The sequence below is a fragment of the Chanos chanos genome, chromosome 4, assembly GCF_902362185.1.
Source record: "Chanos chanos chromosome 4, fChaCha1.1, whole genome shotgun sequence".
Lineage (NCBI taxonomy): Eukaryota > Metazoa > Chordata > Actinopteri > Gonorynchiformes > Chanidae > Chanos > Chanos chanos.
The window spans coordinates 26,508,461-26,532,564 of NC_044498.1; the positions used below are offsets into that span (position 1 = coordinate 26,508,461).

Below are 24,104 nucleotides of genomic sequence, written 5' to 3' on the forward strand. Positions count from 1 at the left end.
TCTTCCCTGGCTGTCACACACCACCCTCTCACTCTCACACACCACATACACAAACACTAGGGGAAATAAATGAGCTTGGACTTGCAGCAGTGCACCTTGTGAAATGCATCCAATGCTCTGTCTTTGGATCTTCTCAACTCCTGATCTCACACAAAGCTCTAGCCATCATGTTATATCTTTTCCCTGCAGTGTGTAAACTCCTCCTGTGGACATTCAAGTGGGAGTGTGTATGGGTGGAGTGCTGTTTTCAAAAGTCCCTTATTGAACCTTCCCACAAACACACACACACGTACACACCTGCTAAACCCTGGAAGCATACTGATAGAGCCATGGAAGCCAATAGATGATCTTGAACTGCAGTAATTTCAGCTAATTTCTTTCTTTTTTTTTTTTTGTGCATCTGCTGTTTGTGTCACTCACTGGGTTACACCAGCTCACTTTGCCAGGGCTGCTTTCACACTCCTCAAACGTTTTTCTCACCAATTTTAGCAATATTATGGCCTGTTATTTGCAGTAATGCTGTTAAAGATAACCTCAGAGAAAAGATGTGTCTGATGATGGCCACTGTGTTACTAATACAGCCCAACTGATACAGGATTTTTAAGACCGATACTGATTTCGATATTTGAGGATTTAAAAAAACGATAATGATATATCAGCCGATTGTTTTTTTTTTTTTTTTTTATACCAGAAACCCATAACATAAACAAAGATTTAACCTAACATTTGTTATGTGTAGTTATTTAAGAGTCCTCACCAAAATAATGAGGCATAATGCAGTTTAAAAATAAACTTGTTTTATTGCCATAAATAGTACTTCGAACAAAGGTACCACAAAATAAAAAATAAAACAAAACAAAATTAAATTATATATGTATGTATATATATATATATATATATATACACACACACACACACACACACATTTTTTTTACTTTTAATTCTGTCCAGTGTAAGCTACAAGAAACCATTTTCAGCCACCATTTGGCGCCGTCTAAAACATGCCATGTAAGATTATGCAGTAAACTGATAGTGACCTAGAATAAACGCTGCTACTGAATGCATCTAGTACTGCAACACTGTCTGCAACAAGGACTTATGACTTTGGGATTTCACGCTACACATTTGAAAGAGAAGCTAGATAACTTTATTTGGCTACCAAGCCATGTTAGATACTTGTGTAGCTCACGTTTATTTTCGTGTCCCCTCTGGTTTAATGTACCCACTGTGACTACGGGCATCCGAGTTGCAGATATGTTAACGATTGCTTCATTTAGGCAGAATAAGATAAATGCTATAGTTTAACCGCACCTTAACATTAGCGACCTTCCACTGATAAACATGGCATTAGCTAGCTTTGTGGGTAACCTCAATAGAACGGACGAGGGAGAAATGATAGAACCATTGTTTGTCTACTCGCTAGAACTCCCGCGCTGTTTAATAAATAAACTTACAATCAAGTTTGTCGACAGCTTAGCCTACACCACTCAAATACCCTAACATTTAACGTAATTTTGATATTTGACCGACAGTACGGGCTTTCACATTACTGCAGCAAAACGAGGCGTGGATGACATGAATGTTGTCAAGCTTATTATGGCTAAGAGGAGAAGTGATGGGGAATGTTTATTATTATTTGAGTAATGTATTTCACGCGACAATTATCAACTTACAATGAACACAGATCATCTCCGTCGTGGGCTACTCTGCTCGTCTCTGCTTGTGTCAGCCGATTGTCAGCCATCATTTGTTGTGCTCGCACTTGTGTTACCAACAGTGGAGTTGCAATGTGCCCTCTAGAGGACAAACTACGCAACGACAACATTCATGACATCTTCCGTCTGTCCATTTCTTTTTTAATTGTCACTTATCGGCCGCTGTAAACGCCGTTACCGATGTATCGGCAAGTAGCTCTTGGCCGATAATATCGCCATGCCGATATATCGGTTGGGCTCTAGTTACTAATTAAAAGTCGAGTGAGGCTGGACCAATCAGACACAGCCAGGAATTAGCCCCAACCAATCATTTATCACCATCAGTGCTGATGGAGGGATTGGGTGAGTGAGGAGAGGACAGGAGAGGAGAGGAGAGGAGAGGAGAGGAGAGGAGAGGATAGATGTAAAGAGGGGCTTGCCTGTTGGCTGTGTTTGGGTGGTTTCTCTTGGGCCTCTCCTGGGCCTGTTAATCTGTGGCTATGGAGCCTGGGAGAAGTGCAGGGCTCAGATAGCATATCAGCTAGTACAGGCTGCTGTGTTGCCCCAACCCAATGCCTTCACACAGGACACACGGGGGAGGGGGGGGGGGGTAGCAGCAGAATGAGAGAGATAATAAATGAGAGAGAGAGAGAGAGAGAGAGAGTAAAGGGGGGGGGGGGGGTAGAGAGAGACTGAGCGCAGTATTGAGTTTGCCCTGTTTTGTTCTCTCCCTCCCCTCAGACTGCCATCTCATGCTTTCTTGAAGAGTAAGTTGTATGGTTTATAGTTTAACGTCACCCTTTCCTCAACACTCCTCTTTTTTCCAGCTTCTTAACTTAAGTGGTTTCAGTCCTGTTTTTCTATAAAGCTTTTTTTAAAACTGTCACAAGTTAAGCTCCAGATCATAATGGCCTTCAGAGAACCGTTTTAATGTGAAATGAGATGCTATTGATTAGATTCAGGCAGTCCTGACCGACAGACTGGGGCAGGCTAAGGCTAGCCAGGGTAGGAGAGGCCAGACTGGGGTAGGAAAGTCCAGGCTGGGATAGGAGAGGCCAGACTGGGGTGAGAAAGTCCAGGCTATGGTAGGAGAGGCCAGACTGGGGTAGATTATTGAAATGCTGGATGTGGAGCTGGGCGTTTGACCATTTTCCACTCTCCATTAAAATCACTGCAGAATAATCAATGACATTTGGCCTGGCCAGTCTTATGTAGGTGTTTTACACCGGAAGTGAAATCTTCTCTCTCTCTTTCTCTTGCTCTGTTAATCTCTTTTTCGATCTCATTTTCACTGTTACAGAACTAAGCATTCAGTTGACACAGTGTGCAGACACTAGTTGCATTCATGTGTGGTTTCTCAGTTATGCTTCCTCTGTTGGAGAGTACGGTTCTTAACAAACACACAAACACACACACACACACACACACACACACACACATTTTTCTTGTTAAAATCACAGACTACCAAGGTGTATCCCTAAAATAAAGGCTGTTCTGAGATAGCAGTGTCTGTGTGTTTTTGGTGGGTATCGGCAGGCGGATCTGTGGGACTGTATTCTCCCCATGAGTCTTCACTAAGTCTCTGACTGAGCTTCCAATTCAGGCAGCTCCTTGTATTCAAGGTCACGCTTTGTCTGAAAGCACCACTGCTCAACTGAATCACTACAAAACCGATGTTCAAATGAATCACTACAAAATCCACTGCTTAAATGAAGCATTACCAAAATCCACTGCTCAGATGAATCGCTATTATAAAACAAAAAGAAATACCAGAATGCTGTTGTCGTTTATTGTTGTTGTGTAATGTCGAAGTGTGAGGTGAGATATTTCAAAGCTGTTGCTTACGCAGGGCATAGATTATTGTTATCATTACTATTATTATTATTAGTAGTAGTAGTAGTAGTATTAGTAGTAGTAGTTAAAACCAAGACAAGCCATATCCCCCCCTCTGCCTCTCTCTCTCTCTCTCTCTCTCTATATATATATATATATATGTATATACTTATACTGTATGTGTGTGTGTTACGATTTTCAGGGCAAAGTTTCCAGAAATGTCACCAAATTTTAAAGTAATAATAAATTTGTGCTTGCTGTTGTCTTTTTACAGGCAATGGTGAGTGGGTGTCAGTAAAACAAAACCCAATTCGTTTTGATACTGAGAGACAATGTCTCATCCATGCTAAGTGTACCACAAATAAGATGCACCATGGCTCTTAAACACAGCCCGGGACTGTCCTCGTCTTCAGCGGGTCCTTGCCAGGCTGCCACTAAAATAGCATGGAGAATCTCAAAAACTCTTGAACAATTGATTTTTTGAGCTATGCACATGTTTGTTACGAAACGAGACACATACTGCAAATCCTTACTGCTCTGCTAATGTGTCTCAGCTATCCATGAACAGTCAGAGAAAGCTATCCATGAACAGTCAGAGAAAGCTATCCATGAACAGTCAGAGAAAGCTATCCATGAACAGTCAGAGAAACTTATCCATGAACAGTCAGAGAAAGCTATCCATGAACAGTCAGAGAAACCTATCCATGAACAGTCAGAGAAAGCTATCCATGAACAGTCAGAGAAACTTATCCATGAACAGTCAGAGAAAGCTATCCATGAACAGTCAGAGAAACTTATCCATGAACAGTCAGAGAAACCTATCCATGAACAGTCAGAGAAACTTATCCATGAACAGTCAGAGAAAGCTATCCATGAACAGTCAGAGAAACTTATCCATGAACAGTCAGAGAAACCTATCCATGAACAGTCAGAGAAACTTATCCATGAACAGTCAGAGAAAGCTATCCATGAACAGTCAGAGAAACTTATCCATGAACAGTCAGAGAAACTTATCCATGAACAGTCAGAGAAAGCTATCCATGAACAGTCAGAGAAACTTATCCATGAACAGTCAGAGAAACCTATCCATGAACAGTCAGAGAAACATATCCATTAAAATTTAAATGTTGGAGAGGTATATGCACATCTATGGTTCACAGGGCATTGTTTTGGGAGTCCTGGGCTCTAGTCTAGATTCTCTCCTGAAACCTCCTCAGTGGAGCCCTGGTAGAGCTAACCATACATTTGGAGAAGTCTGGCTTTGGCTGCAGGGTATGCTGAGATGAGAGACTACTCTGCCTCATTAGGCAGTGCATTATCAGCATTAACTTGCCTCTCACGCTGGGCTGGTCTATATGAACACAGGAGAACTATAACAGCATATTACCACCTGCTGAAAAATTGCCATCAGGCTAAAGAGTTACACAGCTCATCCCAAAACACAGCCAAAGCAAACACACTCCCAGCGCATCAGCCACAGCAACAAAGCATCATCCAAATACATTTTACATCCATCCAACTGTGCCTATACGTTAAACTAGTGGAGTGACTGAAAGAAGAATCTGCTGGGCTTGAATCTGAGACTTGATGGCCAGCTGAGGAGGAGAGCTAGGGACAGACTAGTCCATAAATTAAACAGTCAGCTGTCTTCCTCACAATGTACTGCACCCCCCCCCCCCCCCCCCCCCCCCCCCCCCCGGACGCTTGTTTGGGTTGAGCCTGTGAAACATAGTGAGGATAGGGTTTAATTTTACATTCGCTTCACTGGCACACATGTAGTAGCACTCATAATCTCCCACTACAGCAGACACACTGCCCTTGGGACAAGTCAAAGATCCCCGGAGACATGCGGTCCATTGGACACACATATACACACACAGGGAGAGAGACTTAAAGAAAGAGAGCAACACTGAAATAATAACTGAAGACACTTTGCATTCCTTGTTGTAATTGTATCTAATCTCTTTGTAAAACAGATGATTTATTTATTTATTTATTTATTTTTTGAAGAACAGCACTTCCATCTATCTGATTGTATATTTATAGTATAATGAATGAATGATAGCTGAACAAAGACCACAGTCCTGCTTGGACAAAACGAAGTAGTCTTTTAATACAAGATGTCACTCTTAGGTCCCCAAAGAGTCTGCTATTTATATGTAACTAGAGCGCATTATGCTATTCATAGATGTTGTGTACTTTTTGGTTAATAATTGGTCCTGACTGCAAAACTTTATATTCAAATACAGTGTAGTTCCCTTTCCACTGAACTAAATGTCTTTCTTTGAGTCTCTCCAAAGATTTCTCGTCAGTAAAATTAGCTTGTGCTTAAGTCTATCTTAAAGCGAGTTCAACTAAAAGAGGGTAGTTTTCTATGCTAATGCTAATGCTTTACTCACTGAACTGCCAATATTTAATGCTGTGACATTATTTAATCCTGTTTTGCTGAACTGATTGTGTTTGGCTTTTATTTGAACTATATTTAGCCCATTAATGTCACAGACGTATCCCATTCCGACTGTGTTCACATTTTAGTGATACTGGCTTACCCTGTGTAGACGAGAGCATTTAAATTACAGAATTACTGATGTCCCTTTGTCCAAACTGAGAACGACTCTGTTTAAACGTCAGCTTGCCTGAATTAGCCACATGTGAGTGTGTGTGTGCGCGTGCGTGCGTGTGTGTGTGTGTGTGTGTGTGTATGCGTGTGTGTTTTTAACGTGCAGTGAGAGAGTTGAGGTTTTCTGTGTTGCAGGCTGATGAGTGCAGTGAGCTGAAGTAGAGCAGCACTAACTAGAGGAGTGTGTGTGGGGACTGGCAGTGGCTGGCAGTGGGGCCAAATGCCAGTCTGGATAAAGACATGCTCCACCATTCGCCTCATTATTCTGACAGATCTCCAGCCCAGGAAGAGCACTCTAAGGAGAGCAAAAAAATAGTTAGAGTTGGTTTGCTGTTTTCTGAAAAACAGAGTGAATTTTTCAGTTTATTTTATGAATGATCGAAAGAGAATGGAAGTACACCTCTTGATTCCTCATGATTTGAAATTCACTCTCCTTCTTCACCCTGGTGTTTAAGTGCTGCATAATCACGAAATGTAAACACAACCACAAAACTGCACATGCCCAGGAACAAAAAATAACAGATCTAGACAAACATTGTAATCCCATTGTATCAGGCCTATAAATGTGACGTTGTCCCCTAAATGTTAAAAATTAATGGAAGAGCTGTCTTACACCCAATACGGGCCTGTAAATAGAGCAAGCCTGGAATATTTACTTTATGTATTAATTTCTTTAGTATATATCCAAAAGAAAAGGTGACCAGAGGTTTATTTTTGATTGTGTTGATATTTTTCACCAGGCCATGTGTGTGTTAAACCGCATACAAGTTTCAGTGAGTCTGTCAGATTCAGTGTCCCTAGCAGCAGTGAAGTCCCCATGATGTCAGAGTTCAATATCCATCAACAAGCCAACAAAACCATTCTCTTTCCATGGAATATATTGCTCCCCATAGTCCAGGGAAAAGACAGTAATACTGATTCACCCACTGGGTCACCCAAATTTCAGCTGCTTTGCCTTGTAAGAGCATGCTCATGCAAAGCACTGCTCCCAGTGTTCCCAGTAAATGTGGTACTCTGTGCTGGACCAGTTCGTATACATCATAATCAGAGACATGGAGCAGACAGGGGTCTGTTTGGTATATGGGGGAGGGAGATATGTGGAATAGATAGTCGTGGGGTGTGTGTGTGGGGTACCCTCGTGTTTCCCTCTCAGAAACCTCTATAACCTCCCCTCCCACCCCTCAGTGTCTCGGTGCTGAGAGGGCGACGCAAGGCGCTCTGATTTGAGACATTAATATTCTGTCTTGACTCATTGTCTCTACCCACTGACATTTACATTTAGATTGTTTATCTGTTGGCTGGGGGTTTGGGGGGAGGGGTGGCCGACTCTTAATGAATATGCCTCTGTTGTTTCCGAAAGATGCCAGTTACCAGGTTGGTGCTAGGATAATCAAAGTGGCGGGATATGGTAGGTGCGCATTAGCCACGGCGGTAAAACGGGCTCCATGTGACTGTTCTTTTTTATTTTTTCCTCCTCCACTACCCCGTTCCCGCCGTTCTACTCAGAACGCACCGGGGGCCCCCTGCTGTCAGAGGTAATGAGAGATTGTGAGGTGAACACACTCACAGGCTAACAGCTATTCTGTAACTGCTCCTTCATTGACATTTATGACTTTCGTCCAGCACTGGGCACACGGCAGGCCTCCCTGTGCTACAAGTTTCTGTTACGTAAGTCTAAAACACGATCAGAGCAGACACAGAGAGGCTGCAGAACTGGGGGATGATGAGGTGGAATATGGTATGGCTGGTCTCTAACATTGCTCAACTGTTTGATGGTATAGATGAGAGTGAGTAAAGCCTATTAGACAGCAGGAGCTAAGGAACGTGGGTAATGGAAACTCTGTTGTCGGCTGGGCAGCAGACAGGCCTGAACTCTCATGTTGAAAAGACTAAAGTGCAGCCCTCTCTCCGGCCCCCTCCCCTCGTCTGGCCCCACTGACTCCACTTTATTCATACCCGATCAATAGCACTCTCTCAGGGCCTGGTCAGTGAGGACCACGGCTTAGGCAAACCTGGGTCCTGCTCCTGACTCCATCCCATCATCTCTCCAGGTGTGAGTGAGTTACTGACATGGGATGAGTAGCATCTCGCGCACATGTCAAAATGACAACGGCCCGGCCAGAAGAAGGAAGAGTGGACCATGGAGGAGTGTGATAGCGTAGGACGTCAAGCACCAGGGTTGACTGTGAGGATATTAGAATGATTTAATGAAGTCTGTGCTAATGCTTTTCTCCTCTTGTCCACTCACACAGATTAAGTTAGAGCAGAGCTGGGCCAGCACAGAGACGCTCCCTGCTCACACGACCGGCTCAGTGCCATTTTCACATCTAAAATGGAGATGGGGGGGGGGGGGGTCTGATCACAACAAAGCACAAACAAGCACATCATGCTGCTTCCCAGTCAATTTCTTTATTCTTTTATGTAACACAGACTAGGTTCTTGTATCCTTTTATCAACCACCCCTGACATTGGATGCAGAGAATTTGTATAATTAGTATGCTGAACTCCAGTATATGAATATGAGATTGCGACAACAAAGTGTGTTAAAGCAAAGGAAGTCTCTGCATTCTAGTGAGTGACAATGCATGTGAGAGGCCAAGTCCTGTGCTTTACTGCAGTAAGGTGCTGAATAAGACCCTGATATGTGTAACTGTGAGGGTTATCTGATTCCGATACATGTCGTTGTGGACAGGCCAAGTCCTGTGCTTTACTGCAGGATGCATGGAGTAAGACTCAGGTGTGTGACACAGGTCTTACGTGACACTGAGGCATCTCCACAGGCTCAGATGTGCTCTGAATGATTTTTTTATGTGCCTAATGAGTAGCACACATAGACTGTGGTAACTCCGGTGCTGGGAACCCTGGATTGCACGTGGTCTCCAGCTGGCTGTATCGGCATGCCTGACTGCCATGGTGACGCAGTCATGTGTGCTTTTGGCTTGGCTGAGTCCAGATGTTGTACTTGGTCGCATCCATTTATTTTAATGTGTGTGATGCCCTCTGATGTGCCAGCCCATCTGTACTGGAGGGCTGCACTCAACCACCCTACGAACTCACATTATTTTATTCAGCACCCACCCCCCCCCCCCCCTTCCACTGTCCCCCAACCCAGTCCCCCTCCACAGCAATGTCCAGGGCTACAGTACTGCTCGTTTGCAGTACTCAGCAAAGGGCATGCCTGCTCCTGACTTTCACTTAACCCCAAGTGATTCTGTCCCTTCATCCCCGACATTTCCATCCATCCATCCATCCATTCATCCATCCCAGAGGAGACAAATAGAATTGGTTTTAGAGCAGATTACTATGACACGGTGAATGCAGGTCCAGAGTTGATTAACCAGGCCTGGTGCTGGGAGTGCCAGAACACAGGTTCTCTGAGCTGGTGGTGTTTTAGCTTTGCTCTCAGTGGTTGACAGTGACAGACTATGAAGTGATGGAGTGATCAAACTGGAATTAAAGAAAACAACACTCACCTTCTCTCATGTTCTCTTCTTGTTTACATAGCTAAGCACCATGTGAATGGAAACAGGACTGTACCTCCATTCCCAGAAGGCACTGAGACGGCCATGTTTGGTAAGTGACACTCACAGCTGGTGGAGGATGGGATTTTGGGGAGCAACCAAGATAATGGTGCCATAATTAGTTTTCAGATTGAAAAAAAAGGGGTTCTAAAAGAGGAGGTGCAATAAGAGATGGGGGGTGGTGAGAGAGTAATTGCAGGGCCTGATAAGGATCTCTTTAATAAAACACATTCGTTCAGGCCCAGTTCTCTCTTTTTGGGACTCAAACTGTGTAATTCATCATGGCAGACAGAGATTCAATCTTTTTTTGGGGCGGGGGGCTGTGTACATGAAATTATATTTAAAACTCATCTATTGCACTTGTGCCCTACAGACTGATTGAAATCAGAAATTGATGATCAGATTGAGTTGAGAAAACACCCTGTCACAAGCCTTTAAAAAACAGGTCTTCAGTCTTTTTTGTCACCTTCTTGCTGAGGAGTATGACTGGCAATGTTGTACGAGATTGTTTTTTCCTAAATGATTTGTTTTCATTTGTTAATGAAGAAGGCGAGTTCTCTCTGGCATGGTGCTATGGCCCTGTTAGAGTGTGTAATACAGACTGGGAGCGTGCTGAGAATGGTGTATAAGTCCACGGAGAACAGTAGTAAAAATGATGCCTTGTCAGAATGAGATATTTCTCCATCCGTAGGGTATAGGGGTAGGAAACAATACACAAATTGCCCTCAAATGTATTTTTAGTGTTATGGAGTGATGTGTATTATTTGGCAGTAAATGTTTACAGTTGGTATTATTTTTAATACGAGTTGATCTGCTTTTGCTGGTCCCAAATACACAGGATGCTAGAGTGGGCCTTAGCTTTATTAGACTGCAAATTTACAGTTGAGACAAAGTACATCTGACAATTTAAGTGCTGATTTAGCCCTTAAACCAGAGGTTCTCTGATACTCACAGACACAAACAGACAGACACACAGACACAAACACACATTTTCTAGCTGGGCCTTTTCCTTCAGCGAGGAAAGCAGACTCTCCATCCATTCATACGACTGTCTAGACATCTCTGCCACACACAGTGCCTGCAGGGGAAAATTAACTGTTAGAGCGGTGTTGACAGTTACCCTGACATGTTTTGCATGATTCAGTAATCAATGTGCTGTTCATTTGAAATCTCTAAGAAACTGTCTTCTCTCACACACCTGGAGAATTACTCAGTCTGAATGATTTTGGCCCCAACATCCATTACAACAACTAGTGGCACAAATCAACCACTCTGATAATAATTATAACAATAATAATAATAACAGTAATAATAATAATAATAATAATAACTATTATTACTGTCATTTCCTGAAGGAATGGGGTGTTTCTGGGGTGCTGAGAGAAAGTTCTGGAGACAGAAGGGTGTCTACTCGACCCAGGTGGGCTACTCTGGTGGATTCACCCCAAACCCTTTCTACGAGGAAGTCTGCACCGGTACGTTTCAGCACCCCTCATACCTTCAAATATACACCTTACAACACTGAAACAACAACAACAACAATCCAGAATCTGCATGGTAGTCAAAATTCAGAGCTTGTTTTTACCTCCTATACCCCCCCCCTCTCTCTCTCATATTTTTAGGCTGTATATGCATGCTCTGAGCGCAGCCATCCTCATAAATTATGCATTTGATGCTAATCCCTGAATGTTGAAATGACTTTTAGCTGTCTGTATGAATGTCCTTAACCTTCAATCATGGGTCATAGAATTATCTACCTGTTTAAACTCTATCCCTCATCACCGGGGTCCTTCTGACAATAACACAACACGTCCTCTGTGCTTGTTTTGACTTGGTTTTTTTTTTTTTTTATGTATTTAGATATGTTGGGGTTCTACATAAAAACAGGAGAAAAAAAGGCAAAAAGAGGAGAGGAGAAAAAAGCAGCGTAGTTGTGTTGTTAGAAATGGAAAACATAAGAGCAGTTACACACAGAATTTGAGAAGGAGAGGCACTGTGTCAGCTTTGTGAGGATGGGGAACAATCCAGTCTAGAGAATTGCCTAGTGTGGACGGCATCTGTTTATCTTTATAGGCACATTGTAGATTACAGCACGTGGATTACAGCACACAGCCTCCAGGGCCCAAACCTACTCAGTCCCACAGAGAAGAGTGTGACCAGTCTCTCCAACTCTTTTATCCAATCTGTTTTGTTTCTGTTTTTATCTGTTTTGTTTGATGAGCAATCAACACCCTCCAAAAACATATCAAACACCTCTGAATTGAAAATTTTTCAGTACAGACAAAAAGAACTAGAGCGACGTCCTGGAGATGTCACCAAAGTGTGTTGGCTATACTATTTATTTTTTTATTTATTTTAGTTTACTGAGAAAATAATTCCAATATGAAAATACTGTAATCCTAATCTCTTAATATAGGCGAGGCTTGCACGGTGCACAGAATATTTACCAAACAGACTGTCTTGACTGAGTTTGTCCATCAAGGTGCATTATCAGGATTGAGCCTGCAAGCAATAACAGATATGGATTTGGCCCAGCTCAGCCAGCTGCCGGGCTATTATTTTTACATCTGAGCCTCTCTCTCCTCACCCTGCTTTGAGGGATTTAGGATTTAGAATATTAGACTTTGGCCTCATCACGCATCCATTTGTGTACAGAAAATAGAGAACTGCATAACACAATGCATTTGGTTCTTTTCAAGCGGAAAACATTTGAACCCCGTAACCCAAAATGGAGGCTTTTTATGAGCACAGAAAGCAAAGTCATCATCTGCCTTCCTGTTATGCTGACATCTCCTTTTTTGGTCTTCTCCACACTGACCCTTTATACCCGCACAACATATTGGCTCATTATTCTGTTGAGGGTTAAATGTGGTGGTTGTTTTCTTTTGAATAATACTTTTGCTTTCTTTGTGATTAGGCAGCATTGTTATGCACAGTAATGTTTAGTAACCCAAATAAATACTTCAGAGTCTGGTGTGGCAGTTTAACTTCCGTACATCTGTGTTTACTGTACAAAACATACCGTCATATTATTCCCGTGTCTTGTTAGGAGTCATCCTATCAGATGTTGCCTCAGGCTCATAATTATTTTCCAACTAATGTCTCAATGCACCAAAATGACACACAGGACTGCTATTCTGTGAACTCAATTCTCTGTGTCCAATCTCTGTCTCTGTCTCTGTCTCTCTCTCTCTCTCATCCTTTCTCCCCCTCTTTTCCTTGCTTCTTGCAGGAGTTTAGTGCATTAGCAGTTTTAGCTGGCACAGAGGAGCCTGTCAGGTCACTCCTTTGATCTTCTCAGATTTTCCTTTGTGCTGGAGAGAGATCCGAGCTCTCAGACAATGGTGTCTCATCAGGCCTGACTGCTCTCATGACTCCCCCAGCACTGCACTGGGCTGCAAAGTGATCTTCAGAGTAGACTTTGGAGTAGTTAAACCTCCAACACTGGATTGCACCAGAATTCTGAATTGCCAGTGCTATTAGACCCGTGTCATTTAAATGTTTGAATAGCTATGTTTGAGAAAAATGTATTTGAGCAAACAGCCAGACAAATGTCAAACAAAGAATATTTATAGTGCTCACAGAATTAGCCAAGGCTTGGACTTCTGCAAGCTGAAAAGTGTTCCACTGGTATCCTACAGAGAAGATAAGGCAGAGGGAGCTGTCCAGACACCGGTGCTGAAATGCATGTCAGTTGCTGTGAACGGGACAATCTGTGGAAACTGGCCTCAAAGGCACGTCCAGAGAGATGAGGTCCTCCTGACCATGATGTTAACTGACCACAGTATGACAAACAAAACTTTTTAATGTTTCATCCTCACCCTCACAATCCAAGAAAACTTGAGACTAAAAAACAGGCCCTGACTGGTGCGTGTATATGTGTGTAGAGTTGCAGGTCGGTCAGTGTTACTGGTTTAACCCTCATGGTCCGGACGCATAGACTGCCCTGCAGACGCATAGACTGCCCTGCAGACGTGGTCTCCTCTGTCAGACTCAGCTAATCCCCACAGAGCATCTGCACTGGATCCTCCTGTTAACAAGGGATTATGGCACTCCAGACATGTCCACCAAGCAGGGACATGCACAATGCGAAAGGCAATTAGCACAAATCATAATTTTGTTGACAAGTAATCTGAACTCTTATGATTCATAAGGAGGCTTGATAATTTATCGGGGTTTTTTTGTTTGTTTGTTTTTTCCCGTTTTGTTTGTGAGTTTTTAAGTTGGAGCTCAGGCACCCTGAAGGGAAGGCTGTATTGGTTGGCTGTGTCTGCTCAAATGCAGGCGACCGTGACAGCACACTTCCCTGGCTGTGTTTTTTAAAGGACGGCGCTATAGTGCCAGTGAAGAGAGAGACTGTTCTTCCCTTTATCTGAATGAATGCACTTCTGAAACTCTACATCCTTAATTTAATTTCTCACTCACCACCTCTAAATGAAACACTACATGTTTCTGTTCCTGAATCTACCATGTGTCTTCTCATTTCAGCCACCTCAGATGAGAGTTATGGTATAAAATAGAGTTACTTTAGAAAAATGAAAGTTATAAATCGTTATCAGTTTGTTGATGTAAATGGTGAGTCCTCTACACATACTGAGGTAAAGTTTGGAGTCCCACAAGGTTCTGTTTTAGGCCCACTGCTTTTCTCTTTATATATGCTACCTCTAGGTAATGTTATTCGTAAACACGGTATTAGCTTCCACTGCTATGCTGATGACACACAGCTGTATGTCTAAGCGAAGCCAGACGAGAGACACCAGCTTAACAAAATTGAGGAACGTCTAAAGGATATTAGGCACTGGATGCTTACGAACTTTCTTTCACTCAACTCTGAAAAAACAGAAGTACTTGTACTAGGATCACATGCAGCTAGGAGTAAGCTTTCCGATCACATAGTTACTCTGAATGGCCTTTCTCTTTCATCAGGTGCGGCAGTAAAAGATCTTGGTGTAATTATTGACCCCAGTCTTTCATTTGAATCTCATGTAGATAATATTACCAGGATAGCCTTCTTTCATCTTAGAAATATTAACAAGATAAGAAATGCATTGTCATTTCAAGATGCTGAAAAATTGGTTCATGCTTTCATTACCTCTAGGTTAGACTACTGTAATGCCTTACTGTCTGGATGCTCTAATAGATGTATAAATAAGCTACAGTTAGTTCAGAATGCAGCAGCCAGAGTTCTTACTAGAACCAAAAAATATGATCACATCACCCCTATCTTATCCACACTGCACTGGCTCCCCGTCAAATCTCGTATTGATTATAAAATCTTACTATTAACATATAGAGCATTAAATGGTCTTGCGCCACAGTACCTGCGCGAACTCCTGGTCTCTTATGATCCACCACGCCAACTTAGATCAAAAGGTGCAGGCTATTTGTTGGTACCTCGAGTTATGATGGCTACAGCAGGGGGCAGAGCCTTCTCTTACAGAGCCCCACAGTTATGGAATAGCCTCCCAATTAATGTTCGAGACTCAGACACAGTCTCTATGTTTAAGTCAAGGCTGAAAACTTTTCTGTTTAGCCAAGCCTTTTACTAATAGCTCTTCACTAGGCAAAGGAGCAGATCTGGAGGGTTCTCGGGCATAGATTGTTTGGTGAACTGGGATGTTTGGATGCTGTCGCCCCCCCACTCTAACATGTTCACTCAGGTTTGTTGACTGTGGAGTGGGTGGCCGCCTTGTGTCCCAGAGTGCCATCATGTCCATATTACCTTCTAGCTCTCCCTTTTAACTATGCTGTACTAGTTAGTCTTGCTGGAGTCCCTGCCTGCACTCGGCACACGATGTATATTTACCTTTACCATTATGTGGAAATGAACATCTGACAATGTGTGTCTCTCTCTCTCTCTCTCTCTCCCTCTCCCTCTCCCTCTCCCTCTCCCTCTCTCTCTCTCTCTCTTTCTCTCTTTCTCTCTCTGTTGAGCCACACATGCTACTCCTGAGACACCAGTGATCCTGACTCCTCCCGCCCTGTGGACTGATCCATCCTGGTGTTATCATCTTCCATCCCCTGTCAGCCTCCTGTCTACATCGCCATCCCCTTTGTTCATGCCCCAATTTACTTTCAATTGTAACTGCCCACGTGGACGGCACCTATTGCACGCCTGTCTGGCCAAGGAGGGGTCTCCTCTCTCTGTGGTCCTCCTCAAGATTTCTCCCATTTTCCCATTTCCCTCTTGGGTTTTTGGGGAGTTTTTACTTGCCCGCCATGAGGATTAAGTCAGGGGGTGCCGTCATATTTTGATTTGACTGTTGTGGCCTGTAAAGCCCTTTGAGACTGTAAACAGTGATATTGGGCTCTAAATAAACTTGAACTTGAACTTGAACTTGAACTTAAAATGTTTAATCTGAACTTCACCAGCTAGGCTTAACGATCCTGATGAAATGTAGAGGGGAGGTGTAGCATACGATATTACAAGGGGTATAGGGTATTGTGGGATAGGCAGAGGACTCTCTGATGACCAATATGAGAAATGACTGCCAGTGATTAAACAGGCAATGAGAGAGAGAGAGAGAGAGAGAGAATGTGGAAGAGAGAGAGGGAGAGAGAAACAGAAAGAAGGATAGAGAGAGAGGGAGAGGCAGTGAAAGGGAGAGGGAGTGAGAGAGAGAGCGAGAGAGTGAAACGGAGAGGGAGAGAGAGAGAGCGAGAGTGAGTAGGTGTGGGTTCAGTGAGTTCGTTTGTCTCTCTGAAGCTCAGATGCTTAAAGCTTCATGATAATGAAACATTAGGCTTCTATGTATCACTCATACAGCCATTGTCTTCTCCCTGCATATGATATCATTTACATAAGACCCTGATATGTCAGCGTGTCAAGGAGCACAGAGAATATCTCCTCTCAGCTTGGCTTTACTATAATTTAAATAAACATGCTCTCTAAACACAGTTCTGAAATTTTAATAACCCTTCTGAACCTTGCACATTGGCTGTATCGCTTTCCGCTACATTGATGTGTATGAGTAAAGAAAAGGATGCATTGGGCCAGGTCTGCAAAGAAAGTACCAATAGCTGTTTCTAAATCAGGTGTGTTATGTGGTGACTCCATGCACTGGTCTTGGCTGAGTCTTCTGCAGATGAGCAGAGCTGTCCTTTTCCTTTCACAGTGCCTCTGAACACACCCTATGTACAGCTCACATCTTCCATCGCTCTGCCCCCACACACGCCGTTTCACTTCAGCATCATCTGGTAATGAAAGTCACCCCGCAGGTTACACTTTATTACTTTTTTAATATTGTGTAGCTATATAGATTTGCAGAAGATAAGCTAAAGTGGCAGGCCCCAGAGTCACCATGACACGTGGAGGATTTAACAGAATTTTAATCTGTCTAAAAGATAAGGAATTAACTCTGAAATCAGTCCTTGTTTCACTGTCTGGAAACAGTGGTCAGTTTCACGTCCCTACCTCAGCTAACCAAGGCTCCGTTCTTAAACTCTGCCTTTTACAGTGTCTCTACCTAAAGATGAGTTACAAGATGTTCCCTCCCAAACAGGCATGTTACGACTGAGGAAAATGATACATATGAATTTATGGTGTCTTAAATTCCATGTGTATGAGAGCAACTATGTTCCTCAAGAGCCAGAAGGATTATTCAAAATTTAACACACACTCTAACACACACACACACACACAATTTCAGACACACACACGCACACAGACATATGCACATGTGCACACACACTCACAGGAAAGCACACATTATGTTCTGAACAAACAGTGTACCCACTTCAGTACTGGCCTGACTGGAATGGGGTCTTATCCATTTTAAAACTTAAATGGCACCAGGCAGACTGAGTGACAGATAAAGCTATAGAGGAAAGAGATACACTAACAGCACTTGCTGCTCTGGTCTGAAAGCTAAGGAAGAAGAAAAACACCCACAATGGAAGCCCTTACTCCTGTACCCCATTTCACCCACAAATCCCCTTCCCCCACCCCCACCCCTCTTTAGCACCGACTATAATGGCAGGGACAGGATGGTGAGGGCTGTGTTAAAGAGACTCATAATTTTCCTGATTCTACTTTATTTATCTTTTTGCTCTATTTATTTGTTTAAGGCCTCTTTTCCTCTTGGAAAATTGTCATCTAATCCCTATTCTTGGTCCATTTGCTGGCTGAGACAAAGGCGTAGCCTGCTAGCTAGAAGTAAGTCATTTTATTCTAATTGCATGTTGTTTGAGATCTCTCCTTTGAATGTAGAGAAACAGCACCGCCTTTTCTCCTGCTGTCATCAGCCCCCTGTATTCTAGATCTGACAGGGAAGCAGTTATTGTAGGCGGCGTACACTCAAACAGCCAGGGCAGGCTGCAGATGGACCCTGTTATCTCTCCAAGCACAAGGCAAACTCGACTAATCTTTGGCCACCGCAAAACAGGTCAGAAAAGCCATGTTCAGCTAGTCAGTGTGAAACAGCAGAGACAATGACTGTCAGGGGGGTCAAACCAAGGTCATCTGCCTCTGATGAGCCTGTCTCCTTGGGTGTTTCTCAATATGGAGTATGTCAAGTATGGACTCCTTTCCTTGGGACTTCTGACTTGGCAAGTTCAGCTCAGCAGTCCAGACTCCTGAGGATGGAAGGATGCAGTACACCCAATCTGCATTTGGGACAGCAGCATTTTTGCTGACATCACTGTTCAGCTTGGCCCTAGAGTCTACCCTGCATTTTCACCTTTATCTGCACTGTAATTGATATTTACAATAAAATAACATATAATATAATACACCAAATTGCCTGCATTCGTTTTCATTTTAAAAAATAGATTAATTGAAATAGTAATAAAAAAATTATATATTCACAAAGTGTGCCTCTAGAAGCGCCAATGGTGGGACTTCATAGTTGTGTTGGAAGTTTGCTGAGTGAGGAGTTGAGTACAAAAAAACTCGAATAAAACCTGAAGAAAATGCATCCTGGGATAATATGTGAAATGCATTCTGGGATACTTGACCACCCAAGTCCACACAAGTCACCTCCTGATGCATCTTTGATAAAACCCACGAATCAAAAGCACTTCTGGATATTTGATCTGTACTTGGCTAGATGCGAACTTTGAATTGGAACAGTACTTAGGCTGTGACTGATGATGTTTCACAAGTCCATGGGAACGCAAGTACAAAGAAAAACACATATTGAGAAACGCCCCCTGTCTGGGTATCATTGAAATTAACCTGTGTTTGACCCAGGTGTGTGTCACCTGCCCAACCTGTGCTTTGTCCTGTTCACCTGGTGTTCTGTCATTGACTGTGCTCTGCTCCTCTGCTTCATGTTTAAACACAGGCCAAACTGGGCATGCAGAGGTGGTGAGGGTCGTATATGAGCCAGACAAGATCAGCTTCACCAACTTACTCAAGGTGTTCTGGGAGAGCCATGATCCCACACAAGGTAATATTCTCCTCATACTACTCTTCACTGTGTACTCTCACAACAGGTAATGTTCTCCTAACAGTACTATCAACATTATCTACATGATTAATACCAGTCCCTTTAAGCTCTTGTCGCAGGATCTGAATCTCCTTCCTACTTTCTAGAATTGCCTGAGATTAGACTGGTGATAACATAGGCGCAGTGGATGGAACAGGCTACGTGCCCTCCATTTTGTGTTGACGCGTACCGCCATTTTGGATCAACTAGACAGCGAACGCAGGAAATGAGTTGAGGGAGCCCTGTGAAAATGTAACGGGTCTGTCTGGCACAGCGTCTACAGAGATGTGATCTGTGGTCTCTTTCGTCTGAGTGGTCCATTATGACTGACCATTAGAGGAGAGGCTTCCCTCAGAGAGGCCGCAATCAGGAGTGAAGAGAGAGACAGGGGTGGAGTGTGATTCAGGACTAAAGATGGTGACTGAAGTACTCGACTGTCCAATCACAGACAACCCTGTCAGGTCTCCTGTGATTGATTGTCCCTGTTGCTGTTAGATAGCAAGCAAACATCTTTGTCAAATGGTATTAGCTTTTAGCTGTCTCTGTAGAACTGTTCAAACTTAGGGATCCAGTTTGTATGGTGTCATCAGAAGAGTGGAACTGGCTCCAGTATGAACAACTGTTGAGCACATGGCCTCCCACAGTACAATGCCTTTTGGTGTACCAAACATTTCCTATTTAGTCAGCTAAGAACGCCAAACAGAAAAATGTCAACTGGTGTTAGCACTCTCTAGACGTTATTTCCAATCAAAGACTCTGGCTGCTCTCAGTCATTACAAATGCAGCTGGACCAACCTGAGGCACCGCTGAGCCAGTAGAAATCATATAACTTAACTGCTCCAACATCAGCCAGTTTACGTGCTAAAAAGTCTGTGTGAAATAAGACGCTGTGAAAATCAGCTCTCCTTTTCAGATCACATGGGCTGAAACCTGATCATGGAGCGGATGAAGGCATGGATCATGCTTTGGCTGAGAGGACTTCCAAAGGGGGAACTAGTTTTAGAGTATGCTGCGGAATAATTTCCGAAAAAATGGAATATATTTACTGTTGTTTGGGATCCTGCAATTATAGCAAAGCCCAGTGTCATTTTAAGTTGAAATAGTCTTATTAGGACCAGAATATGTTAAGTTATGCTGAACATCATCTCTGTCGTAGCTCGTTTATAGCTCTAGATCTTTGATTTTTCCGGAACCTTCTTCACTGGTCTTTTGTTAAAATGGGATGATGCAGCAGTTTGTTGACAGGATACGGAGAAATGGTGTCACAGTCTTCAAGCGTGTGGATGTGACAGCCTGTGAGAGAGAATAACACATGATGTGTCAATACAAAATCAGCACGCTTTTCTGCTCAAGCACAAGCCGTTCCCTTTTCCTCTGCCAACAAACACACTCAGAGGAATTTCATCCGAATCAGACACTTTATCTGTGCTGCGGCAAACCACAGTCTGATTAAAATTATACCTTCTCAAAGTCTCCACATAGAACAGATGCAGGATGGGTTTCTTTCCTCATGACTGCTGATACTATGATAAAAAAGAGAATTTAGAGAGACTTGTTTTGGATAAAAGTTCTTGAAGTTCTTTTTATGCTATTTTTCACTTTGTGTGTCTCTGTCGTATTACAATGAATCATTTGTATCCCATGATCAAATGAACAGTATATCTGTCATAAACATTTTCTCTTTTCACCGGAAAACCATTCAGCCAGCTACAGACACTGAGGAAACACATGTAGGCCTGACATTAAAAAAGCAATGTTACTGTGCTATATTTGGTACAGTGCTATATTTGTGATTTGACCAGTATAGTCTGGTTTTGCTAGACTCTCAGATCCATCTCTCCGTGTCTTTCACAGGAATGAGACAGGGTAACGACGTGGGTACCACCTATCGCTCTGCCATCTACACCTACACACAGGAGCAACTCCGTCAGGCCCTGGACTCAAAGGAGGCATATCAAAAGGTAATGACTTCTCTAACTTTACTTCCTCCTCTACACACTTTTATTCTAATTATTCCAGATGAAGAGAGGTTCTTTTTTCTTCTGTTTGAAAGGCTTCTTGCTGATTTGCTTCATGTCCTTCTGGCGACCTTTCGCATTTTCTCTAACTGTGTGTGTGTGTGTGTGTGTGTGTTTGTGCGTGTATGTTTGTGTCCGTGTGTGTGTGAGATTGAGTGTATGCGTGCATTTGTGTGTGCTTTGAGTCATTTGTGGCATGGTGTAACCATTGTGTACAGGTATGCTCATACCATGCTCTCAGAATCTTCTCTCATTTGTCACACACAGATCCTGATTCCTTGTACCGAGGAGAAAAACTGATGTGCTCTTTTTTGAAGAAAGCATTTCTCAAAATGACTTCTCTCTGCGAGAGAGAGAGAGAGAGAGAGAGAGAGAGAGAGAGAGAGAGAGAGAGAGAAAGAGAAAGGAAACATATTTTAGACAGTCTAGGCAGAGTTGTGTGGCTCTGAGACAGAACAGGAAAGAGAGAGTTAAATTCTCTCTCTCTTTCTCTCCCACTCTCTCTCTCGTTGTCTCCCCCCTTCCCTCTCCCCTTCCCTTGAGCGAAATACCAAGTTCAAAGCCCATCACCTCGTAGCAGCATGTGTTTAGTCATCTGCGTTATGCACATCTCTCTCTCTCTCTAATTGAAAGGGATGGCAGATAGAGCATCTCTGATTAGTCTCTCGCTCTCTCTCTCTCCCTCTCTTTCTTTCTTTCTTTCTTTCTTTCTGTGGTGCTATGTGAATATATATATGAAGCCCCACCCTTCCAGTCACACAGGCTTTTAAGACAATAGATCCTGAGGAAGTGATTGTGGCTCATGTCACACAGTCCTCTTTTTCTGCACCATAAACATTTTACTTATGTGCATGATTGCACACTTTGTGTGCTTTCTCTTTTCTCATCTCTTGCACCCTCTCACTAATGCTTTCTTTCTTTCTTTCTTTCTTTCTTTCTTTCTTTCTTTCTCTCTCTCTGTTGTTTCCTATCTCTCTGTTTCATGTCTTTCTCTGTCTTGCTCACTCACCCTTTTTGTCTGTTTCTCTCTCTCTCCCTCTCTCTCTCTCTCTCTCCATTTGCCTTTCTGACAAAAGGTCTGTATGTGTTGTGTGACAGAGAGAGGTGCTGTAAATGGTGACGAGTCTTTGGTCATGCTGTAGACGCAGTGGGGTGGGAAAACAGCACATTTAACTATTGATGATTTAACCTTGACTGTCTTAGCACATCAGTAACCTCCACTGGCTTGTTCTGCTCATCCAATCAGACGCATCTCTGCTGTCTTAAGGCCTGGAAGTGCCACTCTAGACAACCTCTCTCTCTTAATCAAAAGCGCTGCTTTTCCAAAAGTGCAACTGTGCCTGCCCGGACAGACCTTGGTCATCTCTTATATCGGCTGTTAACGCTGTCTGAGTATTATGTTTCATACAACAGTGATGTAGAAGACCTCAAAGGATACCATGATAGACATCTTCTATCTCAGCTGCTGTTTCACACAAACAAACACACACACACACGTGCGCGTGCGCAGGCGCTCACACAGATGTGCATGGCAAGATGCTTGGAAGAAATCGTACCTTCCTTACCATTTTCCAAGTACATAAAGTAGAGCCCAGCCTCCAAGCTGAGCAAGATGAGCACCTCACACACACATGCACATGCACACACACTCATGGGCCCTTAAGAACAGGAAGTGGGAGGTTGGGGCGGGGGGGGGGGGGGGGGCTGTATATGAGTGCAATTTGCTCCTTCACGAAGTGCTGGCTGCAGCTGACAGATCCAGTGTGTGAGTTGTAGCTGTTGCCTGTCCTAATGACTGGTTAATAACACAGAGAGAGATTCAAGCCCTTTGCCTTGTCGCTCTCTCATTACTTCGTGGAAAATCAATCCCCTTTTACTCAGCATTCAGAGGTGCCTCTGCACACTTTTTCTTTTTTTTCCTCTTCTTACTTTTTTGTTTGTTTGTTTGCAGCTGGAGAGCACCTCTGTTCATGCTATGGGGACATTTTTCTGTCTTGGTGGCAGAGACTGTGTGATGAGTGTTGTATGGGTTTGTCCCAGCAGTGACCGCCTTCTTTCTGCTTTTCCCTGTTCTTTTGAGTGCTCTGATCTGGAGATTGGGATTTAGAGAGATGGAACACCTCCGTTTGTGTGTTGCAATACTGCGTTTGTGTGTTGTAATACTGCGTCTTCCTGATGACTGTCAATGGAATCCACCATAATGTTAATGCTACAAAGTACTCGCATCTGAAATTTCCATCCTATCGTCATCCAATCTCACAGCTGGCTGATCATGTGAGGAAAAGATGTTTCCAGAATAACCTGAATTCCTGGCCAGTTCCCCATCACATGCTCTTTTGAATGTAACGAGGCTTTGTGCACAAATCAGAACACAGCCCCGTGTACAGCTTCACTGTTAAGAGCAGCAAGAGTCCTCATGCCCAACCACACACACGCACACACGCACACATGTACACACGTACACATGTACACATGCACGCACGCACTCACACACACACACACACACACACACACACACACACACACACATACACACATGCACACACACATGCATACACACATAAACACACACACACACACGCGCACAAACGTACAGATGCACACACACACACGCACACACACACACGCACACATGCACACATACACACACGCGCACACAAACATATCTACACACATACACACACACTCACACAGGCGCACATACAAACATACACATACATGGATACACATATTCATTCACATATACATAAGCACATGCACACGCACACATACACACACATGCACACACATACACGCACACACACATGCACACACATACACACACACAAACACACGCACAGACACACACACGCACACACACGTACATACACACATGTACATACACACACACACAGGCACACACACGTGCATACATGCACTCACACGCAAACACACATGTGCATACACGCACTCACACACACACACACACACACACACACACACACACACAA

At 43.3% G+C, this 24,104-nt stretch overlaps 1 protein-coding gene across 1 annotated transcript in view; it reads left to right on the forward strand.

The window, feature by feature from the left end:
- The window catches only part of msraa (methionine sulfoxide reductase Aa), a 61,176-nt gene that overhangs the window by 22,357 nt on the left and 14,715 nt on the right, over positions 1 to 24,104 (forward strand). The window contains exons 2-5 of the mRNA XM_030771228.1: positions 9,652 to 9,720; positions 11,024 to 11,143; positions 18,953 to 19,057; positions 20,951 to 21,057. Coding sequence (XP_030627088.1) covers positions 9,652 to 9,720; positions 11,024 to 11,143; positions 18,953 to 19,057; positions 20,951 to 21,057 — 401 coding nt within the window. The remainder of the gene's footprint in view (positions 1 to 9,651; positions 9,721 to 11,023; positions 11,144 to 18,952; positions 19,058 to 20,950; positions 21,058 to 24,104) is intronic.